This window comes from Engraulis encrasicolus, chromosome 11, assembly GCF_034702125.1.
Source record: "Engraulis encrasicolus isolate BLACKSEA-1 chromosome 11, IST_EnEncr_1.0, whole genome shotgun sequence".
NCBI classification, from domain to species: Eukaryota; Metazoa; Chordata; class Actinopteri; order Clupeiformes; family Engraulidae; genus Engraulis; species Engraulis encrasicolus.
In genome coordinates this window covers 12007338-12034394 of record NC_085867.1, presented here as the reverse complement: position 1 = coordinate 12034394, position 27057 = coordinate 12007338, and the positions used below count along the sequence as shown (strand labels likewise).

General features: G+C 45.5%; 2 protein-coding genes across 4 annotated transcripts in view; both read left to right on the top strand.

Annotated features, from left to right (window-relative positions):
- plpp5 (phospholipid phosphatase 5) overlaps positions 1–6284 on the top strand; it is a 28764-nt gene extending 22480 nt beyond the window's left edge. For all 3 annotated transcript variants that reach the window (XM_063209872.1, XM_063209874.1, XM_063209875.1), the window contains 2 exons: positions 2878–3048; positions 4402–6284. In XM_063209872.1, the coding sequence (XP_063065942.1) occupies positions 2878–3048; positions 4402–4604 (374 nt within the window). In that variant the 3' untranslated portion in view covers positions 4605–6284. The remainder of the gene's footprint in view (positions 1–2877; positions 3049–4401) is intronic.
- A 1315-nt stretch (positions 6285–7599) lies between these two features.
- ddhd2 (DDHD domain containing 2) overlaps positions 7600–27057 on the top strand; it is a 26297-nt gene continuing 6839 nt past the window's right edge. The window contains exons 1-11 of the mRNA XM_063209876.1: positions 7600–7734; positions 8693–8905; positions 11656–11842; positions 15384–15473; positions 17902–18028; positions 18415–18504; positions 18979–19120; positions 20579–20787; positions 21582–21667; positions 25341–25424; positions 25892–25978. Coding sequence (XP_063065946.1) covers positions 8772–8905; positions 11656–11842; positions 15384–15473; positions 17902–18028; positions 18415–18504; positions 18979–19120; positions 20579–20787; positions 21582–21667; positions 25341–25424; positions 25892–25978 — 1236 coding nt within the window. The 5' untranslated portion in view covers positions 7600–7734; positions 8693–8771. The remainder of the gene's footprint in view (positions 7735–8692; positions 8906–11655; positions 11843–15383; positions 15474–17901; positions 18029–18414; positions 18505–18978; positions 19121–20578; positions 20788–21581; positions 21668–25340; positions 25425–25891; positions 25979–27057) is intronic.

Here is a 27057-nt window from a genome sequence, read left to right as displayed (position 1 = left end):
TCTGTGTGTGTGTGTGTGTGTGTGTGTGTGTGTGTGTGTGTGTGTGTGTGTGTGTGTGTGTGTGTGTGTGTGTGTGTGTGTGTGTGTGTGTGTGTGTGTGTGTGTGTGTGTGTGTGTGTGCGTGCGCGCGCGCGCGCGTGCGTGCGTGCGTGCGTGCGTGTGTGTGATTGCTGCTGCTCTCCTCATATCCCGCTCCATTATTAGATACCTTTGTTGGGGGTTGTGTGTGTGTGTGTGTGTGTGTGTGTCTATGTCTGTTGGGTGATGATCAGAGCCACCTTTTGCTGTGCACACCAGAGTCTTTCTTGGTGGTGTGTGCGTGTGCGTGTGCGTGTGTGCGTGCGTGCAAGCGCCTTCCTGAGTGTGTGAATGTGTGTTATCTGTCAAACCTTGTGTGCATGCACACACAGGCTTGTGTGTTTGTGTGTGTACCTGTATGCGTGTGCTTTTTTGTGTGTGCTTCTGTGTGTGTATGTGTCTGCTTTATGTACTTGCATGCTACTGGTCCACATTAAAATGTGTGAGAGTGCTTGTGTGTGTGGTGTTTGGGCTGTTTTTGTACTGAGATGGGTACTTGGATGTGTAGGCATGTGCGTGACCTACCTGTCCAACCTTGTGTGCAGCATGCACACAGAAATGACTATGTGTATATGCACCAATCTACCTTCTTAAGGCCACTGCTATTTGGAGCACACCATCAAGGTGGGGCCCAAATCCTGGACCTCACATGTTTTCACCCCTTTAGCCTGGGTAGTTTTGTGGTTGTTACGGGTGAGAGTAAAAGTGTAAAAACATTTTCCTCATTGACAGGTTAAGGAAAGGGATTGTGTTGGTGTCGGTGCAGTTTAGCATTCTTTAGCTATTGTTGGGGTTAATATGAATGGAAGTCAATGGGAGGGATATTAAGGTGGGGCTGTGTTTTACTAGCCTGGTCCTGACCATCCCATAATACTACCATTTCATTTTGTATTTATGGTCTGGCATTTGTTTGCTCTGAAGCGATTGTAGGAAGCAGGAAGTTTGCACTCAGTTATGGTTTGAAATTATTGGACACCTCTCACCCAATCGCTGGCAGTTACTCAACAACAACATAGCGCAGACCAATGGCTCTGGCGCAGATGTGTACTGTACGTCATTGTCACGAGCATCCTCCCCCTTTCGCCCCCACGTGGGGGGCGTATTCGATTATTGGCTGTTTTCTGGGGGGGCGTTGCGATCAAAATTCTACTGCTCCAGGCACTCCACAGAGAAGCACGGCCAGACTACAGTAGTGGAGCCAATCCTTTGGCGGAAGTACGTAGGATGGCTCGCGAGGCTAGTGTTTTACTGTGTGTTGTTGACAGATTTTGGCTGTATCGAGAAGGCTGCTTTTATTTTGTTTTGCATGTTTTTACTGCTTCAGCTCCACGCAGTGATTTGCATGGTAAGAAGCCAATAAAGAAAGCCGTACATTCATACGCAGACCTAATTCAGAAATGCTTGTTGTGTTGCAGCAGGGTCAGGGATCGAGGTGAAATGACCTGCTGTTGTTTAAATGAGCTATTTGTATGCGCCGCTGTCTTTGATGTGCTGAAGAGGTTGTCAAGCTACTCTGCCATACTGCTATTGCTGCTGTGTGTATGTGTGTGTGTGTGTGTGTGTGTGTGTGTGTGTGTGTGTGTGTGTGTGTGTGTGTGTGTGTGTGTGTGTGTGTGTGTGTGTGTGTGTGTGTGTGTGTGTGTGTGTGTGTGTGTGTGTGTGTGTGCGTGCGTGCGTGCGTGCGCGCGTGTGTGTGCGCGCGTGTGTGTGCGCGCGCGTGCGCGCGTGCCTGTACGCGTGTACGTGTGTGTGCGCGTGTGTGTTTGAGAGAGAGAGAGCAGCTGTCTTGCCCCTGTCATTTGAATTATTTACATAGCAAGCTTGCCGATAACACACACACACACACACACACACACACACACACACACACACACACACACACACACACACACACACACACACACACATGAATTAAACATGTCTGATTATACATATGAACTATGCAGATATGCTGCATTACAGAGGGCAGAGTCCTATCTGCCGCATCACTGTAGCTGAGATCAACAGTCTGTGTTAGACAAGATGGGTGTATTCACAATTGTATGGTGCTAAGCAGCATGAGGTTTGTCTGGCTCTTGCCCGACGTGTGCAGTTCTGTGCAGCTTCGTGAACTCCACTACTAGGTCTGGGAAAGCATGCGTTGGCTCCGCCTTCAGAAAGCATGGCTTTATCCATCACTTTGCCTGTTTTCGCCACCAACAAACTGTTGATCTCGAAAGCGTCAATATGGTCTATAATGTCTGTCATGTGACTCCTCAATGCGAGCCGCCATTGATATTGAAGCTATAAATGCGCCGTCTATTTTTTATTGGGTGGAGACGTGGAGTCCTGCTGCAGTGTCCCAGACCTCTCTGGTAGGGCTTTCAGGCCGACCAGAACGGAGCCGGTGCCGGTGCCGGTGCCGGTGCCGGTGCCCGCTCCAGTTACGTTCGGCACTTAAGTGCTTATGTGCAAACCGCTCGTGTTGATACCGGGCTCTGAACTTTTTCCACACGTGTCTGTGTTACCCGGATGAACCTGCTAACGGCCACGCTGTCATCGAGTTTTGTGGTTTGCATTGCGAACCAATTTTCTAGTTTGCGAACGCAAAAAATCTGTGGCGTGAACACGATGGCCAGTTCGCAATTAGGTGCGGGAATGGGAACTCAGTCGGATTGAATGCGCTATGGGTGTTGTAGCTCCACCAGGTGGCTCCAGAGCTACACACACACAGAGGTCTGGTGAGAAGCAGGCTAGTATGAGGGAGCATCTTTTTTAAATGTACTGACTGTCTGTTGTTTCTCTGTGTGTGTTCTGCAGTTGCCTTCGCTGGCCTGGGCTTCACGGCGCTGTACCTGGGCGGTAAGCTGCACTGCTTCAGCCAGGCAGGCAGGGGGCGCTCCTGGAGGCTGTGTGTCTTCCTCTCGCCCCTGCTCTGCGCCGTGCTCATCGCCGTCTCCAGAACCTGCGACTACAAGCACCACTGGCAAGGTAAGGGGTGGACGGCATGCACGCATGCGCACGCACACACACACACACGTGCACACGCACACGCTGTCTCCAGGACCTGCGAATACAAACATCACTGGCAAGGTAAGGGGCGGCCGGCCCGGCTGCCTGCCTGCCTGCCCGCACACACACACACACGCGCGCACGTGCACACACACGCACACGCACGCACACACACACATACTGTACACACACACACACACACACACACGCACACGCACACGCACACGCACACGCACACACAGTCTCCGTGCTGCTGTGCCTTGTTAGGACTTAGAACTGCAGGAGTTCCACAGTGATGGCAGACTTGGATGGGTAACACACACACACACACACACACACACACACACACACACACACACACACACACACACACACACACACACACACACACACACAGAGAGTCTCAGTGCTGCTGTCCCATGCTAGGACTTCAAACTGCAGGAGTTTCCTCTATTGTAAGGCCCATGGTGTCCCTGACTGGCACTAAAGCAGAGCAGAGGAGACAGGGGGAGCTGAAACTCCTATATTAGCAGACCATGAAGAAAACCAGGAATAGACATAAAGGGACATTTCTCAAGCTACTCTCTCTCCCTATCAGTCTTCACACTGAAATAACAGCTTTCTCAGAAGGAACCCTGTGAACAAATGATTTGTCTAAATGCTTGAACTTTAAAAGTGCTTTAAAATAGCATTTATTTGTTACAAATACATCAAAAGATATATATGATAACATTATTAGACAATAAGCTTTTTGAATCTGTTGAATCTTTTTTTTTTTTTTACCTGAAATAAAGTGTCTAATATAGAAATAATTGACCTCGCTTCATCAAAATTGGCTGGACCAAATACTGTATAGATTTTTAAAGTACCTACCTCTACAAAAAGCTTGTCTGTCTATTATAACCATGGCAACAACCACAGAGCTGCACAACCAAGGCTCCTGGGTCTGAAATCTTCACTACAATAGGGTTTGTGATTTACTGTGCATTGTTTTGTTACTAGGCTTAGTATTGTATTTGCACAGTCCATGGCTACGCAGTGCAGTGGCTGCTCTATTTACACTACACACTGAACAGGTGAACATTTTGAATTTAGACTCATTTTCCTGTCCTGTCCTTCCCTATGGATGGATGAATGAATGAATGAATGAATGAATGAAAACTTGATTGCCCCAAGGGGAATTTGTCTTGTCAGGAGCCATAGAACAAACACTTGCACATACAGTGCAATCACAACAGTACTCAAAGACTAAAAAAATCTAAAAAGAAAGTACTGGTTTCTTTTTTTCTTTGTGTGTTGACCTTTGACCTGTGCTCTGTGTTCTGTGTGTAGATGTGCTGGTGGGCTCTCTCCTGGGCCTGGTCTTCTCCTACCTGTGTTACCGCCAACACTACCCGGCGCTCAGCGACGCGGACTGCCACCGACCGCTCAAGCTCCGAGAAGCCATCGCAAACAGCAGCAGCAGCGGTGGAGGAGGAGGAGAATGCGTGCCGGGAAGCAAGCAAGCAAGAGGGGGATACCTGCTCCCCCTCTGAGGAGGCCTCGTCTGGAACACATTGCTATGCAGAAGATTCCGGAACGCACGCTATAGGAGATTCTAGAAACTTTTGGGACCTTCTGGAATCCTCTAGAGAGATTCCTGTATGCCCCCCTCTCCCTTCCTCTCCTCCTGTCCTCACACATATCTTCCTTTTTTCCAGCACTTCTCTCATTCTCAACCTCCTTAAATATCGCTCATCTCTGACGCTCTCTCTACCTCTGTCTTTCTTGGGGTTTTTTCCCTTCCTCCATCTCTTCCTTGTTCCTTCACCTGTTACTCTTTCATTCCCTGTTTTCAGAACCCCACTCCCTTTCTTTCCCTGGGCACTCTCTCTATCTCTCTCTCTCTCTCTCTCTCTCTCTCTCTCTCTCTCTCTCTCTCTCTCTCTACCACATTGTATATCTGCATTAGGGATGTCAACAATTAACCGATTGATCGTCCTTAGTCGATTAAGATGTTAATAGACTTTTTAAAAAATGAATGGCAATTAATGGCCAACTCTACTGTCAAGAGAACCAGGTGAAGTGGGCATGACCAAGTGTGTGTGAAGAGGACTGTGAAGAGTGGGAACATTTCATCACCTTTGTGGATGAGACAATATAAATAGAAAATAATTTAAATTCAGCATTTATTTAAGATAAATTGTAAATTTAATCGTTTAATCGTGAATCGTTCATTTAATCTCTAGCATTGCGATTGGGGGGGGGGGCTGCTTATCGATTAATCAGAAATTGATTGATAAGGTCAATCAACTAACAATTAGTGAATTAATCGATAATTAGCATCCATAATCTGAATCTTTTTCTTGCCACTCATCCCGCCCTGCCTTCCTCCGTATACAAGGCTGGGTTTAAATGAAAATCACTGACATTGAGTGCAGCGCCAGCCTTGTAGTTGTGCACCACATTTCAACTGCGAGAGAGCGTTGGTGACCGTTCAAATGTAGCACCACAGAATGTCGACGTCATACTAGCTCATCAACACTCCTTTCTGCGTCGAGAGCAATCCGAGAAAGCGAGCGAAAGAAAGGAATGAAAAGAGAAGACACTAGAGAGCAGAGATAAGGAGAGAGAGAGGGGGGGAGCGGGCAGACTTTGGAGCCAGCGCTGATTCAGTAGCACAGTCTGAAGGTGGTGGGCCAGGACGTTCTGTTTTGCACATTATCTGTTTCTCCCAGTGACCTTCCTGAAGACAGCCATTATGAGTTCACCTTCAGACCCCCCCCACCACCACCACCACTCCTGGCCTTGCTAAGATGAGTAACGCCAATTTGCACCGCCGGTGTATCCAATTATTAATTTCACTTAGAACTAGTTATCAGATCCCCTTTTGTGAAATCTGCAAATGAAGGGCGTTACTTGGTTTAAGTAGGTTAGGACACTTGACGTTGAGAAATACCCATCCTGCCCTCTCACCAATCCACCCACGCTCTCCTCCTTCCATTACGTCTGTAGATGCTGCCTGTTCTTATACTGTAGGGCCAGTAGGGGGCACTGCTACCAGGCTCAGGGTCTGGGGCAGTAGGCCTCCCTCTGAACTTCCATAAGCCACTTTTGACCAAGTTTGTGTTATGTTAAACATTCAATGACGTGAAGCCAGTATGTGAGCCACAGTATCCCCTGCTGTGGCAGACCAACCGTTGAACAGGGTTGTGCAATGTTGTGATTGCTTTCCTTGATGGCCCAGGCCCAGGGGTGCATCCCAATATGTGACCTTGCCTCCAGAGGGCTCCTGAACTTGCTTCTCGTCATGATGACATCACTGACAACAGCATTCCCATTCTCAATATCTTGCAAAATCTCACTTGTAAGTCTTTTTTCTCATTTGCAATTGGGATGGTGAATGAAAAACAGTCCCTCAACAAATATAGGGTCTAGGCTAACATCTGGAGGGGGAAACTTTCTTGTTGTCTCCACGGAGGAGGGGCCCATGGAGTCATGATCCGTCCCTGACAGTATCCCCTGTGGCAGACCAACCGTTGAACAGGGTTGTGCAATGTTGTGATTGCTTTCCTTGATGGTTTTTTTTAAAAAAGACAAGCTCTGGTTTGCATTCCAGCTAACGTATGCCGTGTAAACATACGTTGGGAGTCTGGACTTTGTGTCCATCAAGGTTGTTAATACTCATGAGTAGTGACTGTTCTTATTTGTGACTTTTAGAGCCACTTTAAGGAAAACGGCAATTTGTAAACTTGTCCGATGTGTGTTGACTTGAATGTGTTGCCTTTTTTCTTTAGTTTCCTTTTTTTTAAAGAAAGAACTTTGCAATGTTTGTTTTAGTAGGAGAGACCTTTGACCATATCCTATCTGCAGGTGTTCCTATAGGCTGTCACCCATAGTTCATCTAGCGCGTCTCTGCTCCTGAGAGTGAGGGAACACTCTGTTCCTTTCTGAATCTGTTCTATAGCCTACATGACTCATCACGGCTGTGAAGGCCTATGGTTGCCATGGAGCTACTCTACTACTTAAACTCATATGGAGCGGGACAGACTTTCATGGTCAGGATTTTTGTGTGTGCTTTGACCTTAAGTGAACAAGTATGACACATGTGGAAACACCTGTAATGAATTAAAAAAGAAAAAGAAAACATTCAAGTATTTTATTGCCTTTCTTTGTGTCTTAAATGTTTTATTGATGTTCAATGATGACTAATTTAGATCAACATACAAGGATTAAAAACTTAGGGTTAATAACCAACCTTTACATCAGAATTACAACCCTTCATCAGACTTGGAATAGGCCTACAAACAAATCAAAACTAAAAGTAAAACTCAACATGGGAATTTTACAAGGCAGTAGTAGGAGCAGTAGCCTAGGTCTATAATGACTCATTGCAATTATGTCAGGGATCAAAGATGAACTTGATCTCAAATGACAACTGTCAATTTCACTTCAACATTCATGTGATGTCATCAGCATCCTACTCAAGGGTGGGTAGCCTAGTTGTGACGGGGTCAGCCACTTGGTTTAAAATAGCTCACTGAATGGACCTTTACTCGACTGCTTGTTTTGTTGGAAGCAGCTCAACGCCGTGATAACAGACAAAATCCCCTTTTCTCGAGTGATCCACTGAGGAGACCACTTGGGGACGTCTCACTGATGAAGGCGGGGACGGGACGCGTGCAGGTAAGCCAGTCTAGCCGAAGACGCGACTCCTCCGGCGACTCTGCCAAACGCTCCTGCTCTGTTGGGATAAGCGACGGAGGAACCTGTTAGATATCCGATGAATCCATAATCTAATTTGTTTTACTTTACTATTGTGCTGTTAACACGGGGATCCTACTGTCATGTGGTTAGTAGAAACTTCCGTTCTTTAGCCTATTCAAATCAGTTCACTTCACAACTGCAGCCAATCCACAGCCTAGGTAAACGTTGTAGTTTCTTTCAGGCGAATGCTTGTATTTCTGAAGTGTTTGGCTACTCATCTTAAAGTAGCGATTAGGCCTAAGCAAGGAGGAGCATACATTTTAGTTAATGTCCATGTTGCTCCAGTCAGTGGGAAAATTAAGCAAAATGCCCAGACGTTATAACTTGGTTATGCACTGAAAGTAACTCTTGACGTCCGAGTGCTGGTAAGTGCTGAACTTAAAACGGAGCAAAACTATTTGACTGATTTGAGTAGGCTAGGCTATCTTATCCGTGTCATTATTTTTATGTTTTGTATGATCCACTGCATTTTGTTTATTATTATGCTCTCGTGGCAAGCTGGACAAAATTTAGTTAGCCTATTATTATTATTATTATTATTATCATCAATTGACCTTATAATTCGTCTTATTATTATTATTATTACTACTATTATTATTAATAATAATAGTAATAATACGAATAAGAATAAAAAACAGCTCATGCAGATTAGATCAATTTAATTTCATTTGTTATATAGGCTACATACATCAGCAAACACTTCAGTCTTTATTGCTGTGTGTGTGTTTGCCTTTGTAGGCTGCATAAAATAATAAGACAAACAAACAATAAAATCTGTCGTTTACTTGTTGCAGTGTGCTGTAGGCCTATAGCTGTGTGGCCTAACTTAAAATATTAAGACAAACTAACAATTTCATCTGTTGTTTACTTGTTGCAGAGTGCTGTATAGGTGTAGCCTAACTTCATCACTGTTAAGAGATTGGATTGGGTTCAGCGTTCATCAAGGCTGCTTAAGCATGATGAGTGGGTTGGGTGATGCGGAGTCCGTGAGGCCCCACTGGTTCCACAGCCAGCCTGCTGGGGACAAGGAGACCTGGCTACCCTTCAGCTACGAGGACTCACACAAGCTGGAGGAGGCACATAGTGAGTCGTACACACACACACACACACACACACACACACACACACACACACACACACACACACACACACACACACACACACACACACACACACACACACACACACACACACACACACACACACACACACGCAGGATCCCTCATAAGCTAGAAGAGATATTGCATCAAACACACACACACACACACACACACACACACACACACACACACACACACACACACACACACACACACACACACACACACACATAGGCTGCACTTTTAGAAGCTATTGTACCAAAAGTCACTGATTCTGTGTGAAAGTGGGTGTCACCGTGGCCATCCATGGGCACTGACATCCATGTATTTTGAGATGAAAGTTACTTAGGTGCTGTTTCCACGTAGCAGGATATTTTTTTTAGCAGGGTATTTTTTTCTCCTGTTTAGGTGTAAACGCAACATGTGGATAAAAATAAATCCTCCATTGTAACAAATGCGTTTCAGCCCCTTAAATAGGATATTTTTTTCTCCTGCTTTTTATACCTGGATTTTAAATATCTGCTACGTGGAAACGGAAGGCCAAAACCAATGCAAAACCAATGCAACCAGGAGAAAAAAATATCCACATACAAATATCCAGCTACGTGGAAACAGCACCTTAGACATCCTTTGGGTCTTGTTTTCAAGATTTTAACAACAAATGTATTCACACTGACTAAAATCACACAAACACAGTTTGACTCTCATGCTTCTTTTCAATAGTGATTTCATGAACTGCAGATCCTCTTCCTGTGTGTTGCGTAAACACATTCCTTAGTGCAACACATGATACACACACACATCCCACATTATTGTATAAGGATTGCATTGAGTAGTCTATATCACAGGTCCGTTATCTCAGCTGTCTTACTGTTATCTCTGCTGTCGAAGATCCATGGCCACTGGAGCCCTTGACCAGGCCCAGGACAAAGTCATCTGAAAGGGCCCCTCACCCCCACCCACCTAATACACAACAGAGGTGGAAAGAGTAGGCCACTGAAAATGTGTAAAGTAACTGTCAGTGTTGCCAGATGTGTCTGACCAAATCCCGCCCAAAAGCTTCTCAAAAAAAGCGAAAATGCGCTAAAGTCCGCCCAAATTCAACAAATTACATTGACTTCTATGGGTCCAAAACGGCTGAAAAAAGGCAAGTGGCCAATTTTTCCGATTTTTACCCGCAGACGCTCATCCTAAGTAGCCCAATTGGGCAGGCACCCGCCCAATCTGGCAACACTGGTAACTGTGTGTGTAAACTCTCTCATATGCTAATAGTTGAAGCCAATCAGTCCACTCTTTCCTCTGATTTATTTTTCCAGCAGGAAAATGTAAATGCGTAACCTTTCATTCTCTTCAAAAAAAAGCAGACTGATTTGAATTTCAAATGGCGAACTTCACCAAACTAACTTATTCATGGCATTTGATCATGCAGCCTCACAGACAAGATGGGTTGGCCCAGACTAACCGTCCAACGCATTGATCCAAGATGGACCACTGGTTGAAATGGTTGAAAGGTTTCATTGATTAACGTGCTAAATTCTCCTTTATTTCTGGCACATTTTCCCCCAGATTTAATTTTTCTCTATCAATCTTTTTTTTTTTTTTACTCATGGCTGATTGACATGTAGTTGAGCAAAGTACTTGGGTACTTGTACTAATGTAAAAGTTAAAGTAAAAGTATGCATTTTAAAAGCTACTGACAAAATAACAAATCACTCATGAAAAAAGTACTTGATTACTAGCCTGATAAACCAGACTAAATGTGGATGTCTAATTTAGTCTGGCCTCGATGCATAATACATCCGAAGATTGTTGATGAGAACAACCTTCCATCAAAACCCTGCCCGCTTTGATTCAAAACACATCTTTGCGTTGTAATTGGTTTGCCAGATTCATGGCATTCTGGCTTCATTGAATCATTATGCGAGGCCAGACCCACCCGTAGACAAAACATTTTGCCGTCCAGCGGGTGGCGCTGGTTCACCAGGCTACTTGATTACAATAATTTGAGTAAATAATAATTCATTACTACCCAACCCTGATACATAATATGTAATGAGGGCCCAATTCTGGGGCTCCTCAATCCCTGGGCCCGGTACTGCTAACCCATTTGTCCCAACTCCTGTCGGCTTCCCTGACAGTAACATTAGGGAAGTTGTCAAAAGTGTGATCAGATGATGATGGCTGATATCACTGAGTCACTGTGAAAGTGGGAGCTGAATGACTAGTTGCCTCACTACCTGTTTCTATTTTTACAGTAGATGAAGCAATGATTGAGAACTTTAAAAAAATACCAAGAATAGATTTGTGTGTGTGTGTGTGTGTGTGTGTGTGTGTGTGTGTTGCAGCATGATTCACACTATGTTGGTTGGTGGAGAATTTGTGTGGTTGGTATTGGGCTGGTGATATGGAGTGAACATCACCAGAGTTGTGTTCGGGTTGTTGGGGAGGGGTCGGCAAAGGACCCGGGCCGGGAATAGAACCCGGGTCAGCCGCATGGCAGGTGAGTGCCCTACCGAATGGTCACAGCAGGGCCCAGCATGGCAACTCTATTCGTCACAAGGTTACTGAGCTGTGTTTGTTTGTTTGTACGTAGGGCTGTAACGATATTGGATAGAGCAGAGAAATCGCGATGAGTCTCGATACTGTATCATGGTATTGAACCATAGGTCAAAAATCTTGATACAAACTATTTATTTCTATGCCATGGTATGTGTGTTTCAGTCCGATGCATCCTGGGTAGGGAGGAGGCGGAGGTGGTGGTTGCAGTGGAGGGCCGGCGCTACGACGTGAGCCTGAGGGAGAGGATGCGGCGGGCCGTCTACTGGGACGAGCCCCCATCCCACGTCCGCCGCTGCCTCTGGTTCTACAAGGGCAACAAGGAGTGCAGCTACAGCCCCTACGCCGAGGAAACCAGCCAACTACTAGAGGTGAGGAAACCAGCCAGTTACTAGAGGTGAGGAAGCCAGCCAGTTACTAGAGGTGAGTCATAAAGGTAGGAAATCAGCCAGCTACTAGAGGTGAGGAGAAGAGGCCATTGGCCAGATCAGTAGGAAACCAGCCAGTTACTAGAGGTGAGGAAATCAACCAGTTACTAGAGGTGAGGAGGAGTGGAGGCCATAGGCCAGATTAGTAGCAAACCAGCCAGTTAATAGAGGTGATGGTGGTGACCATAGGCCAGATCAGTAGGAAACCAGCCAGTTACTAGAGGTGAGGAGGAGAGATGCCATTGGCCAGATCTGTAGAGTAGTAAGTAGAGGTCATCTCAAGGTTATCTCTGGGAAATCTCTTGACACAAGTGCCAGTTCCGAGGTCATATGAGAAGAAGTTGTCATAAGGTCATATCTTGGTCCTTTCTGATCACAAATCTCAGGCCTCAAGCCCCTCTCTGTAGCCTCTGGTTCTACAAGGTCATGAAGGATAGCACCTTCAGACCCTACTCTGAGGTGACCAGCTAACCAATGGAAGCGAGGCTGGTCGGATTAGAGATCAAATGTCGGATCAGAGGTCTAGGTCAACTCAAGACACAAGGTCAGATCAGAGGTCAAATTTTGTTGAAGCAGAGCAGGTTACAATGGTTGGTTCTACAAGGGCAGCAAGGAGTGCAGCTACAGCCCCTACGCCGAGGAAACCAGCCAACTACTAGAGGTGAGGAAACCAGGCAGTTACTAGAGGTGAGGAAACCAGGCAGTTACTAGAGGTGAGGAAACCAGGCAGTTACTAGAGGTGAGGAAACCAGGCAGTTACTAGAGATGAGGAGGGAGGCGATAGGCCTGATCAGTCATGTAGGTAGGAAATCAGCCAGTTACTAGAGGTGAGGAAATCAGCCAGTTACTGGAGGTGAGGACGGGTCTGATCATTCACAGAGGAAACCAGCCAGTTACTAGAGGTGAGGAGGGAGGCGATAGGCCTGATCAGTAGGAAACCAGCCAGTTAATAGAGGTGAGGAGGGAGGTGATAGGCCTGATCAGTAGGAAACCAGCCAGTTACTAGAGATGAGGAAACCAGCTAGTTACTAGAGGTGAGGAGGAGAGGCCATAGGCCAGATCTGTAGGAAACCAGCCAGTTACTAGAGGTGAGGAGGAGAGAGGCCATATATACTGTTAAAGGGGCACAAGGTAGGATGACGTCATTCGTGCGGTGCCCGTAGCATGCCTGCCTCCAAATCTACAGTGTAATGAAAAAATGCTGTTCAAATAAACTCGCTGTGAGAATGTTTTTCATCACGGAATGCCAGCAGTTGATACAAATCTGAATACGGTATTTAAAGTGATTTTTCATATGAGAAGTGTTTCCCACGACACTTGTAGCGAACCGCTCCCACAAAAGTTACATTTGGGGTTTTCTGACAGTGGACCATGAAAGTGCTCACCAGAGTCATCGTTCACTTACTACTAGTGACTCAAATATGCATCGACTGACTCGGGACAGTGATTAATTAAACTTTAATCCTATATAGAGCCCCTTTAAACATAAAGCTCGTAGTTTACCTCAATTTGAGACTTAAATCAAGTCAGAGCTTTCTGAAGTTGAGTCAACTTACAAATTGTTGAAGCAGAGCGGGGCACAAGCAGGGCCGTAGCCAAGGGCGCGATAGCCTGGCTCTCACGCAGACCCTTCGTACTTTGTGCATCTTCGTTAAACTTCGTGAGCTGGCATGAGGGTATGGAAATCTTAGACGAGTCCGAATGGCATCAGATATTTTATGGCCTGTCCAATCAGAATCGTGGGGCGAGATCGTGGGCCGGGGTATATACAAGACAGTGGTTGAAGTAGTAGTGATTTTTTAAAAAGCAGTGTGAATTCTCCAATCAGGTTCGAGCTGTTTTGAACACACCCGCACCTTTCCAGAGCTAAGCGATTGTCAATGTTCCAGAACCATCTCGTGAGAACCAGGTTAATGGCGCGGCCCCCATTGGTCAGATGCTGGCCCCCCAGATCCTTGGCTCATCACTGTCTTTGACTATCATGTGCCACCCCAATTAAAAGGCTGGCTCAAGATGCCCCCTCCAGATGTTTTTTTCTGACTACGCTACAAGGGTTGGTTCTGCTAGGGCAACAAGGTGAGCACTTACAGCGCCTAGACAGAGGAAACCAGCCAACTACTAGAGGCGAGGTTAGAAGTCATAGGTTAATATAATAATATAATAAAGTCAGCTCAGCAGACGTCCAAGTAGAGGTCTCTAGGCAACGGGGTCATCTCAGAGGTCAACTTAGAGGTCATATGGGTTTAGAGGTAATTTAGGAGCAGAGATCATGGTACATGTAACATTCCAGGTTGAAATATTCAGGAGCCGATTTTAGGCACAAGGGTCACCTGTAGACACAAAGTTAATCTCTTGGTGCAGTGGTCATTTCTAGGCATCAACATGACAAAGGCAACTCGTAGGTTCAGAACTCTTCCTTGATTCTCAGTGGCCACTGTTTCTGGCCGGCCAGACCTCAGATCTGTACGTAGAAGGTCACCTGTAGACACAAAGTTAATTTCTTGGTGCAGAGGTCATTTATAGGCATGATTTTAAAAAAGACAATTTAAAAAAAAATGTTTTACGTTTCGGGAAGCATTCTTCTTCAGACGTCATTTCTAGGCATGAACATGACAAACGCCACTTGTAGGTTCAGAACTCTTCCTTGATTCTCAGTGGCCACTGTTTTTGGCCGGCCAGACCTAATATCTGTAGAAGGCTGCATGAGGACACACTCATAAGGAGATGAAAACCAGGACCAGATTTATTATGCGTGAGCAAGATGGCCTTGGGTTGCAATGCACCCTGCTGTGAAAATGAGGCATTTCAGACGACAGCATAACTCTGAGTGGAACAGCAGTAAGCCAATCTTGCGGTCATAAATAATTAATGTGAAACAAAATGATTTGGCTCTAATTACATCGCTGCCTTTCTGCTCGGTCGACTGCGCTTCTCGATTTTCTGTCACTACCGAATTGTCGACAGCCAACGGGAGGGTCTGCAGCTAACGGGAGGGTCTGCTGCTAACAGGTGGTGGGCCTGCAGACAGTTTAATTGCCTGTCAGGCTGTCGCCTGATGAGAGCCACCTTTTGCAGGAAGCTTGGTGTGTGTAATGCGTGTATGTGTGAAATGTGTGTGAAATGTGTGTGTGTGCGTATGTGTGTGTGTGTGTGTGTGTGTGTGTGTGTGTGTGTGTGTGTGTGTGTGTGTGTGTCTGTCTGTCTGTCTGTCTGTCTGTCTGTCTGTCTGTCTGTCTGTCTGTCTGTCTGTCTGTCGGGTGATCAGAGGCACCTTTTGCATTCCACACCGTAGTCATTCTTTGGTGTGTGTGTGTGTGTGTGTGTGTGTGTGTGTGTGTGTGTGTGTGTGTGTGTGTGTGTGTGTGTGTGTGTGTGTGTGTGTGTGTTTATTGGCAGACCAGTGCCTACAGGCCTACTCGGTATGTGCATGTGTGTCTGTCTGTGTGTCTGTCTGTTGGCTGATCCGTGCTGTCTGTCTATGCAGGAGGCCTACTTGGATTCAGTGGCTCGCAACGTCTGGAAGAAGAAGGTGGTGCTCCCTACTGGAGAGACTGTGTTCCTGCAGAGCCCCAAGGTACTGTTGGACACCCATACACCTCTGGATATATATGAGAAATATCTTCAGTCTTGTGGCATGCATTAATATCTCACACCTCTATCATGGTACATGGTTCCTTTTCACAGTTGCAGCAAAGATGTTGCTTTACCACCACCTTTAGGACATTCCCTTGTTGCCGCTTTGATGTTCACCAAGCATCGTCCAAAGATGACGGCGGCCTTGATTAGCAAACAACAGTATTTGGCATTAGCGTTAGAATACAGTATTCTGAATTATCATTAACATACAGTATTCTGCATTATCATTAACATACAGTATTTGCCCTTACTGTTAACATACAGTATTCTGCATTAGCGTTAACATACAGTATTCAGCATTAGCGTTAGCATACAATATTCAGCATTAGCGTTAGCATACAATATTCAGCATTAGCGTTAACATACAGTATTCAGCATTAGCGTTAGCATACAATATTCAGCATTAGTGTTAGCATACAGTATTCAGCATTAGTGTTAGCATACAGTATTCAGCATTAGTGTTAGCATACAGTATTCGGCGTTAGCGTACAGTATTCGGTATTAGGGTGGTTGACATTTAAGGGCGTAACGCCAAGAAAAAAAAGTTTTTCCAATTCCTGAAAACATTGATGGAAAAAAATAGAAAAAAATAAAGCACTTAGTGGTCCGTGGAATTTCGCCTATTTTTTGCCATTTTTGGGAAAATGTGTCCTGCATCAACACATTGCATAGGCATGTCACACCGCAGGAAAATTAAGTCGCACCACAGGAAATTCACTGCATTATGGCCATTTTAATCCTAATCTAGACTAATATGAAACATAATGTATCACATCTTCTTTCATTGACATTTGTTTTTAAAGGAAAAATAACAGTTTTGTAGGTTTTTAACCAATGTTACTGATATTGCCCTATGCTGCTAATGTGTTGCTCATTACAGCAAAACAACAGGTGTGTGGAGAAGTAAATAGTGTTCTTCCTATTGACCGTGATGATGAGAAGAGCCTGTTTGGTCTCTCACTTCAGGTGTAGGCAGAACTGTTGTTTACACTAGACTAGATAGGGGAAAACTCAATACCAACCTGCAGAGCACACACACACACACACACACACACACACACACACACACACACACACACACACACACACACACACACACACACACACACACGTATGCACGCACTCTCACACACACACACACACACACTCATGTATGCACGCACGCACACACACACACTCAGACACACTCATGTATGCACGCACGCACGCACGCACGCACGCACGCACGCACACACGCAATTGATTTGACTCGCCATGTTTTTGTTTGGTATGAGAATGTCACAATGTTATGTGTCATGCAATGTGACCATGGCACCATGTCTTAAGTGGGTGTATGAACTCACTGTGACACTGTCTTAAGTGGGCGTATGAACCATGGCATTGTCTTGTGCATTTTTCTATTTTTCTTCTGTTTTTCTAGGTCATGGGTGGGGTGGGGGCGTTGTGAATGTGCTATGACTAGTGTTGCTATCTGAGTGAAACAGACGCTGTAAACCATACCTGTCAACTTTGAGCTACCAAAATTCGGGATAAATTCCCATATATTAAGCCAAAATTCAGGAAATTTTCCATAGGCCAAATCCTGACAGTCAACGGGACGTTAGAGGCTGATCGGACGTTGCGTTCTACTCTGCTTTTCACAACAGTCCTCGTGCGAAGACAGTCCTGTCTAAAATTCCCCAGCGCACGTTTTGTAAACATGTCTAAGATACATCTGTGATCTGTTGCCATCCAAAGGCCAACTTCCCTAAACCGCTTAAATCGAGTTGCTGTCATTTTTACAACATTCAGTTTGAGCTCATGACCCAATACCTTAGTACAGAGATGGGCAACTGGAGGCCCAGGGGCCACATGCAGCCCGCCACCTCACTCAATGTGGCCCTTATGTAGATAAAAACACAACTTTAAATACCCCCCCCCCTTTTTTTTAAACCACTACTGAATTAATCTGTTGTAATTACACTGTTGGTCGATAGAGAACATTCCTATTTCTTCCAAACAATTTCTACAGTCATTGAGCAACCAACAGCACCTCGAACTCTGTGAGTTGCAGTCAAATAGCTGGTCATGTGGCCCTCTGATGGTGGCGTTAAATAAATATGGCCCTCCTGATCATGAAAGTTGCCCATCCCTGCCTTAGTATACTAATACATGGGTTCGCCATGTTTGTAAACACGATGTTGTGAGGAGGAGCAAGACACTGGCGGCCAACCACGAGAGCTAATTTTTTTGACAGACAGCGGTTTCCAACAATCAAAGGTTGAGTTGTGTGCAGCTAGAGTCGCGCAGCCAGGAAAAAACAAAAATTGTATGACTATATACTTATATAAATACTTTCCTCAACCTGTCCCCTCTTGCTCTGTCAGGTGATCACGCAGCTGGCTGTGGCCCCGGCCCCAGACAAGGACAAGCCCCCAGCCTCCCCCTCGGAGACCATACAGCCCAGGACACTAGGCAGGGGTCTGGAGAACGCTCAGATGGATGTACCAGAGGGTAGGACACACACACACACACACACACACACACACACACACACATACACACATACATACACAGACACACGTACCGTACACACACACACACACACACAAGTACCGTACACACACACACACACACACACACACACACACACACACACACACACACACACACACACACACACACACACACACACACACACACGTGCACACACACACAAAATGGATGAGGCTCTTGTTCATTCATTGTGTATCGGTATGTGCAGTCTTGCAGCTCCGAATTCCTATTCATCACTGTGTGTGTGTGTGTGTGTGTGCGTGTGCGTGTGCGTGTGCGTGTGCGTGTGCGTGCGTGTGTATGTGTGCGTGTGCATGTGTGTGTGTGTGTGTGTTTCCTATCAGGGGAGCCTGAGACTGTAGATCACCTGGTGTTCATGGTTCACGGAATTGGACCAGCCTGTGACCTACGCCTGCGAACCTTAGTCCAGTGTGGTAAGTATCTCTCTCTCTCTCTCACACACACACACACATACACACACACACACACACGCAAACTCACACACACACATACACACACACACACACACGCAAACTCACACACACACACGGTAATGTCAAAGGTGGTGGATTTCTGTCCATCTATCACTTCATCTTTTTGTCTGTCTATCTGTCCGTCTGTCATTCTGTCACATGCACACGCGCGCAGTGCACACACACACATGCACACACACATGCACACACACATGCACACACACACATGCACACACACACACACACACACACCCCCTCATACATACACACACACACACGGTCACACACGTGCGCTCACACACACATGCACGCACGAACGCACGCACGCACGCACACACACACACACACACACACACACACACACACACACACACACACACACACACGCACACACACACACAAATAAACACACCAAACGTATTTCTCTGTCTGCAGTGAATGACTTCCGCACGGTGTCCCTGGGCCTGGTGAACTCCCACATCAGAGAGACGGGGGCGGGGCCTCGTCGGATTAACCGGGTGGAATTCCTTCCTGTCTCATGGCACGACGTGCTGCACAGCGACACCGGGGTGGACAAGTGAGAGTCTGACATTTTAAAAAACATTTCAGTACAGACAGAAGCCAGCTTTCTGCTGATATAAATGGGGCGGTGGTGGCTCATTTGGAAGAGCCTGTTTGGCAAACAGAAGGTTGCAGGTTCGAGCCTCGCTCTGCCTCACCGCCTTTGTCTTTTAGCAAGATACTTAACCCCAAGATGCTCCTGGTGGCAGGATGGTACCCTGCGTGGTAGCCACTGTCACCGGTGTGTGAATGGGTGAATGTGAGGCATACAATGTAAAGTACTTTGAGTGTTCAAAGGAGTGGAAAGGTGCAATATAAATGCAGTCCATTTATCCATTTATCCATGGTCGCACAGTATACCTTAAAATGAAATAATATTAAAGCCAAATAAAAAAGCAAGAGAGAAGTAATCTTTGACCTTTGATATTGCTCAATTTAATTATTTCATCCCTGTGACTATGACACTGTCTTAACTGGGTGATGAACCCACTGTGACCTAATGTTTTAAATGGGCGTATGAACTATGACATTGTCTTGTGCATTGACTCATGAGAGAGAGAGAGAGAGAGATTCTTGCTCTTTGAAAGGCAGTATAAATGGTGCATTGCTCCTTTGTTTTGCCTGGTGTGCTACAAATAAACTTGCCTTGCCTACATATTGATATTTTAGGCTATTTGTCATGTTCTTGCATATTGCTCTTTGTTTCTATACTTGAGCTGAGTCTATTGAACTGCTTCATCTTTTATTACCTTGTCAAACATGTGCCTTTTCACTAACAGTTGTCTATATCTATCTTACACACTGTACACTTAGCTTGTGTCTTAGTCAAGTGCCTTGCCTTGAACTGTGTGCTGCAAATATACTTACCTTACCTACATATTGATATTTGTATTGTTATATATGCCGAGCTGATTTCAAACATTGAACTTCTTTTACCCTGTCTTTTGGCTTGCCTAGGTACTGGGCAAGTATACAGGGGTTTGACAAAATAATATAAAACACCTGTCATTTTTCATCTGCAGCCATTTTGTACATGTCATTTTGCATCCACAGTTAATCCTGTTGGATGTGGTTCATCCGTCTTGGTGGTATGCAGACATTACCTTGGATACTGTAGCTCTTGATACATTACAAAGACTTGCTGTCTTGGCACCCATAATGTTGTGTACTTTGCAAGATTTTAAGCAAAACTGTGCTCTTACTCTGTTGATTGAATTTTTACACTTCACCTTATTGGTGCAACGTGCAATTAATGAAGATTGGCCAACAGGCTGGTCCACTTGAGCCATGAAACTTCACACTCTAAAATGACAGGTGTTTCCATTATTTTGTCCAACCCCTGTACATTCCTATCTTAGAGCCCCGTTGCGTACATTGAGAAGATCACCCTACCAGGCATCAGTCTGAAATAAATATAATTTTTCTCCTCGTATTGAGCTTGCCTTGACTTGCCTTATCTCCCCTTTGTCTACAGGGACATTGAGAAGATCACCCTGCCCAGCATCAGCTTGCTGCGTAAGTTTGGGAATGAAACCATCCTGGACGTCTTCTTCTACAACAGCCCCAAGTACTGCCAGGTCATCATCGACACCGTGGCCAATGAGATCAACCGCATACACAGCCTCTTCCTGCACAGGCACCCCAACTTCACTGGGGAGGTGTCCCTTGCCGGTCACAGCCTAGGTAACATTTTGGGGGGGCAGGTGCTGAAGAGGAGGGAAGTGGGTGGCTTGTGGAACTTCCGGTTTCCTTACTTGGTTATAGAGACTACATTATATCAGGGCTGCTTTTGATCTTGACACATTTGTAGATTATCATGTCGACATGGACCATTGTACATTGTGACAAAAAAAACTTTCAAAAAAGATCTTTAGAAAATGGCATTTTGTGTTCAGTAGGGCAAACGGGCAGGGACAGCACCACCTGGTCCCTATTGTATCTGTGCACATCTATGACCATGTGCACACGACGTCCACATGTACTGCTATGTATTTATTTGATAGCTTCACTGGATGCAGCCTAGGTGCCTTCCTTACTCTGTCAACACTTACACTTACACTTAACACACAATACTACACCTAATGCCCAATAGCTAAATAACCCGTGGGCTCCTCATGTAGTATCTTTACTTCGATGGCGGCTCTCGCTGGACACAGCCTAGTTGATATTCTATTCTGGATTGATTGATGGATTGACTAACTGACTGACTGACTGACTGACTGACTGACTGACTGAATGACCGACTGACTGACAGATAATGAGATGATGGATTATCTCAAATAAAAGCAACATGTGATTAAAGTTCCATAAACTGCTCCATAAACTGCTCACCGCATATTTACACCGCTACACACATTTCCGCAATATCATCTTTACTGGGATACAGAGTCACTTGGCCACCATGTACACTTTTCATGCATTTACAGTATTTGATAACATCCTATAAGTGACATGTTTTGTTTGTCCTCCTCTGGCAGGTTCTCTCATTCTGTTTGACCTGTTGACAAACCAAAAGGCAGATACAGACACTGAGCACATGGAGGAAGAAGAGGGGGAGAAGGAGGTACAGTATACTTGTGTTGTGCAGTGAAAAACATGGATTCCCCATCAGTTATTATCACTAACAACAACAATAACAACAACATTAATGCCACTACTAATCATGTAAATGGATGGTACTCAGTGCCAAAGTAACGATTCTGATGCCTCCGCAGGCGGACCGCATCACTCTTGAAAGTTGGCCATCTTGAAAGTGTTGACACCTAAAATGGCATCAATTCATGCGTATTATGTTAGAGCAAGATTTTATCCAAATCCTTTCATGCATTCAAATGTTATCGCGAAAAGGATCCAAATCCTTTCACCAAAAAAGGGGGTAGTAGTACCCATAGTAATAGCTCTATGTTCTTGTTATTGTTATACTGTATTCTGCTTAGTTATACATTTGTAGCCGAACTACTCAAATGCAACAAACAAGAATGTCTGTCTGCCAGATTAGTTATCTGAATTATTAGATGCACAGTCACTGATCTGCTGGTCTTACACACTTGACAGCACCCCAGTAGAGCTCAGGCATCATGTGACATCTGATATTCCACATACCAGGGCAGTTATGGGTAAGCGGTTAGGGCATCAGACTTGTAGCCCAAAGGTTGCCGGTTCGACTACTGGGAGTAATTAACCAGTGCTCTCCCCCATCCTCCTCTTTGACTGAGGTACCCTGAGCATGGTACCACCCCGCTGCACAGTTCCCTTGGGGCGCCATTGGGGGCTGCCCCCTCACACGGTAGAGGCATAAAATGCAATTTCGTTGTGTGCAGTGAACACTTGTGTCATGTGCTGTGGAGTGCTGTGTCACAATGACAATGGGAGTTGGAGTTTCCCAGTTGGGCTTTCTTTCACATTCCAGTTGTGGGACATGTCGTCATCATGATTTGCAATGTTATGTCATTGGGACTTTGTCTGGTTATCACCAGACCTAATCACAAGTGAGATAAGGTCTGGACACCTGCCTACTGTAAATCCCGCAGATGGTGTTTGTGGTTTACGGTTTACGACGGCCGTTTATTGGGCATTACAAATGTGTATAATTTGGCAAATGTAGCCATAGCCAATTGTGTCAGTTGTATCTATTCAAACAAACTGCAGTCATCACCCACCTTTCCAAGCCTCCCTGCTCTCTGATTGGAGGCCATGATCCTGTCCGTTCACTGGGTATAGACTCCAGAATCAGAATGATTGTGCAATGCAGCATGGGATTTCCCAGGCTAATCATGATGCAATCAATGCTATGTCATTGGCACCCAGTTCACGGCTGTAAAGGCAACATCACTAGGTCACATGACATTATTCAACACAGTTTCATACTGTTAAAGGTACACTGTGTGAGATTTTTAGTTGTTTATTTCCAGAATTCATGCTACCCATTCACTAATGTTACCTTTTTTATGAATACTTACCACCACCATCAAATTCTAAGTATTCATTATGACTGGAAAAATGGCACTTTTCATACATGAAAAGGGGGATCTTCTCCATGGTCCGCCATTTTGAATTTCCAAAAATAGCCATTTTTAGCTGTAAAAATGACTCTACTTGGAACATACTAGAAAATATTTTTTTATTACTTAGTAAACTTTCATGTAAAGATCAAATTTGGCAATAAGCAGCCCAGTTTAAATAGAGCTTGAAAGTCCCGCCCCTTAGTTCCGCATTTCACGGGACCTAAGCTGACCATCTAACAACATGGTAGCGAGTAAATATCTTCTGATCTCAGTCATTATATGCACTGGGCTACAAATATACTGTTTAAGAGGCTAGATAAAGATTATTCATGCAGAAGTATCAATGTTTTGTTCCGAGGCCGTCTGCATGAAAAATGTGAAAAAACACAGCTTTCTAAAAAGATTGGGGGTTCATACGAAAAGTTCAACAAAAATGTCAGAAACAACATATATGGAGCTCGTGGCACAACTCGAAGGGGATCGAAATATCATTTTAATACCGCCATTGGATTACATGCTACGATTTTCTGCTAAAAACGCAGTTGAGGTCCCATGAAATCGGGGGAAGTGACGTCACTTTCAAGCTCTATGAGCAGCATAGTTGCAGTACCTTTTTTTGACCATTTCCTGCACAGTGTCCCTTTAAAGCTACACATACATTCTATTAGTGTACATCTTTGAAAAGGATGCAAATCAATTAATAGACGGGTATCACTTTTAAGTAGATTACTTTAGTCAAAAACTTGGTGGTCGGCCGCTGGGCCAACTTCAGACAACTCTTGCATATGAGACAAGGAGGTGTAATTAAAGCCAAGCCCAACTGGGAAACTCCAACTCCCATTATCATTGTGACACAGCACACAAGTGTTCACTGGACACTGCACACACAATGAAATTGCATGTATGCCTCACCCGTGCAAGGGGGCAGCCCCCAATGGCGACCCAAGGGAGCAGTGCGGCAGAACAGTACCATACTCAGGGTACCTCAGTCATGGAGGAGGATGAGGAGAGCACTGGTTAGTTACTCCCCCCCATCAACCTGGCGGGTCGGAAGTTGAACCGGCAACCTTTGGGATACAAGTCTGATGCCCTAACCACTTGCCCATAACTGCCCTGTAATGTAATGTTAATGTTCATGACAGGTCAAAAAAAAAACAACTTTATTATAAACTGGGGCACAGTATAAGTTTCAACCACAACGGATCTCCATAAAAAAGACTACATTAGTCCTCTGTCTCTGCCATTATGCAGCCACGTACTGTACATTGTAGACTGTGTCTACTGTACGGTGTTTTCAGCACTGTGAACATCTCCACCTAGTGGCCGTCTTTAGAACTGTTCTCTACTCCTGGAAATCTCTTCAGTTGTACTTTGAACATCAAACCTGTTTTTCAGCATGTACCCTACAACCAGGGCCGGATTAATGCACAGGATAGAATGGGGGGGCCACCTGCCAGGGGGGCCCCGATTGGTCAGAGGGGAAAAAATGCAGAAAGATTAGGGTGACCAGATTTTCATAGGCTGAAACCGGGACACTTCATGCGTGACTGAAGGACAATATTTGGCGGGCGGGTCTGGGGGTCCTCCCCCAGGAAAATTTGTACTTTTTAGATGCCATTTCCTGCATTCTAATCAATTTTAGAGGGAGGAATGACTTTCTATACAAGCACTGGCTGCCATTAATTGTGGCTGGTAAACATGTAATCTTTTCCATATATTTACCCTGATAGACATGGCGCAATGTAGCGGGTGACATATTTGTGTCCCGAGAGGGTTTGCTCGGGACCTGGGACACACAACTCCAAACCGGGACTGTCCCGGTCAAACCGGGACGTCTGGTCACCCTAAGAAAGATGACAAGATGCAATATTGAGAAATTCACCTGTCATGCTGAGTAGAGTTTAGATTTAGACTTAGAGTTAGACTTCTTTATTGTCCATTAAACTTACATGAAATGGAAAATTTGCTTTGGTGGTGACACAAGACACACAATCCCCTGCTTTGTTTAGAATAGCCACAGCTGATGGTGCTAGACATGTTATCCTTAATTCCTAGCACGTAAGTATGACACTATGTAATGACGCTATATCATTGCATGTTGCATTGTATTGTACTGTATTGTACATATGTACATTTGAATGTGTTGTTGTTGTTGTTGTTTTGCAGTCGGAGAGCAGCGTGCCTCCTCAGAGTGCTGCGTCTCCTGCTGCGTCTCCTGCTGCGCGTCCTGAGAGCCTGGAGGAGGTGCTGAGGGAGAAGGGCCTGGAGCCCCACCTCCTCACCCTACACAGGGAACAGGTGGACGCAGAGGCACTGGTGAGCTCCACTGCGCTGTGTGTGTGTGCGTGTGTGCGCGTGTGCGTGTGTGTGTGTGTGTGTGTGTGTGTGTGTGTGTGTGTGTGTGTGTGTGTGTGTGTGTGTGTGTGTGTGTGTGTGTGTGTGTGTGTGTGTGTGTGTGGTTTATTTTTTTTTTTAACTGTTCAGGCCTAAAGTGGCACAAACAGAGCTTTATGCTAAGGTCAGAGAGTTTCCAGAAAGTGAAAGAAACCAACTGATGCATCAGGCAAGGTTGCCCAAGGAGGACAGCAGGGATGATGTATGGAATATCTTTCTTTAATCTGCCTTTCTCCCTTCTCTTCTTTTCTTCTATCTCTCTCTCTCTCTCTCTCTCTCTCTCTCTCTCTCTCTCTCTCTCTCTCTCTCTCTCTCTCTCTCTCTCCTCTTCCCTTTCTCTCTCTCCTCTTCTTTCTCTCCTTTTCCTCCTCCCCTCTCTCTCTCTCTAGCTGCTATGTTCTGATGGGGACCTGAAGGAGTTGGGCATTCCTCTGGGCCCGCGCCGCAAGATTCTGGACCTTGTCAAGAGATGGAAGGTATCACACTAGACACACGCACGCACGCACACACACACACACACACACACACACTGACACACACACTGACACACACACACACACACACACACACACACACACACACACACACACACACACACACACACACACACACACACACACACACACACACACTGTAAGGTAGTTAGTTGCCCCTGACTAACTCCTCACTTTTATGTGTGCATTAACGTGTCAGTATGATTGTACGATCTAAATGTATGCATGTCTGTAGGGAGAGAACACAACGTTTACCTCTGGTCCAAGCGTTCACGCGACAGCTGGGCCACCACAATCTCCAGGCCCTCGGTAGGCGACCAATGCAAGCCCAGCGCTTCTTCTCATGCGCTCCTCTTCAGTGTTCAGGGTTCGTGGGGGAAACCCACCGTATAGTTCTTAAAATCCAAAAGTCTTCGTGTCTTCAGCAAGCTGTATGAGACAGTCTCTAAATATCCTTGACAAACCTCTCGGCAGGTGAATTCTCCAATTGCCTGCTCACGGCCTAGCAGGCCCGGCTAGCACGCGAGAGCCACCTCTCCTGAGGTCTCGCTCCGGAAGTTCCCCGTGACCTCTGAACCCCTACCTTTTATAGGTAACCAGTTGCGTCTCCCCCGTGTGATGTGGATATGATAGTGGGCTGCACTGTTCTGTGCACCTACTGACCCTTTACATCGTAACACACACACATACACACACACACACACTCTCTGGACCTGGTCAAGAGATGGAAGGTATCACACCAGACACGCTATTAAAGTATACAGCCAAGCTATGAAAATATACCACACACACACACACACACACACACACACACACACACACACACACACACACACACACACACACACACACACACACACACACACTGACTGACTGACATATATACCACACACACACACACTGACGCACACACACACACACCCTCCTCTCCTCTCCCTCTCCCTCTGCCTTGCCTTGTGGCCATGGAAAATACTTGGCTGAATTCTCTGTTTTATGGGGCTATTTCCTACTAGTATGAAATGAAGACAATGGGGCGTCCTCCCCCTCCTTACCACAGCCAC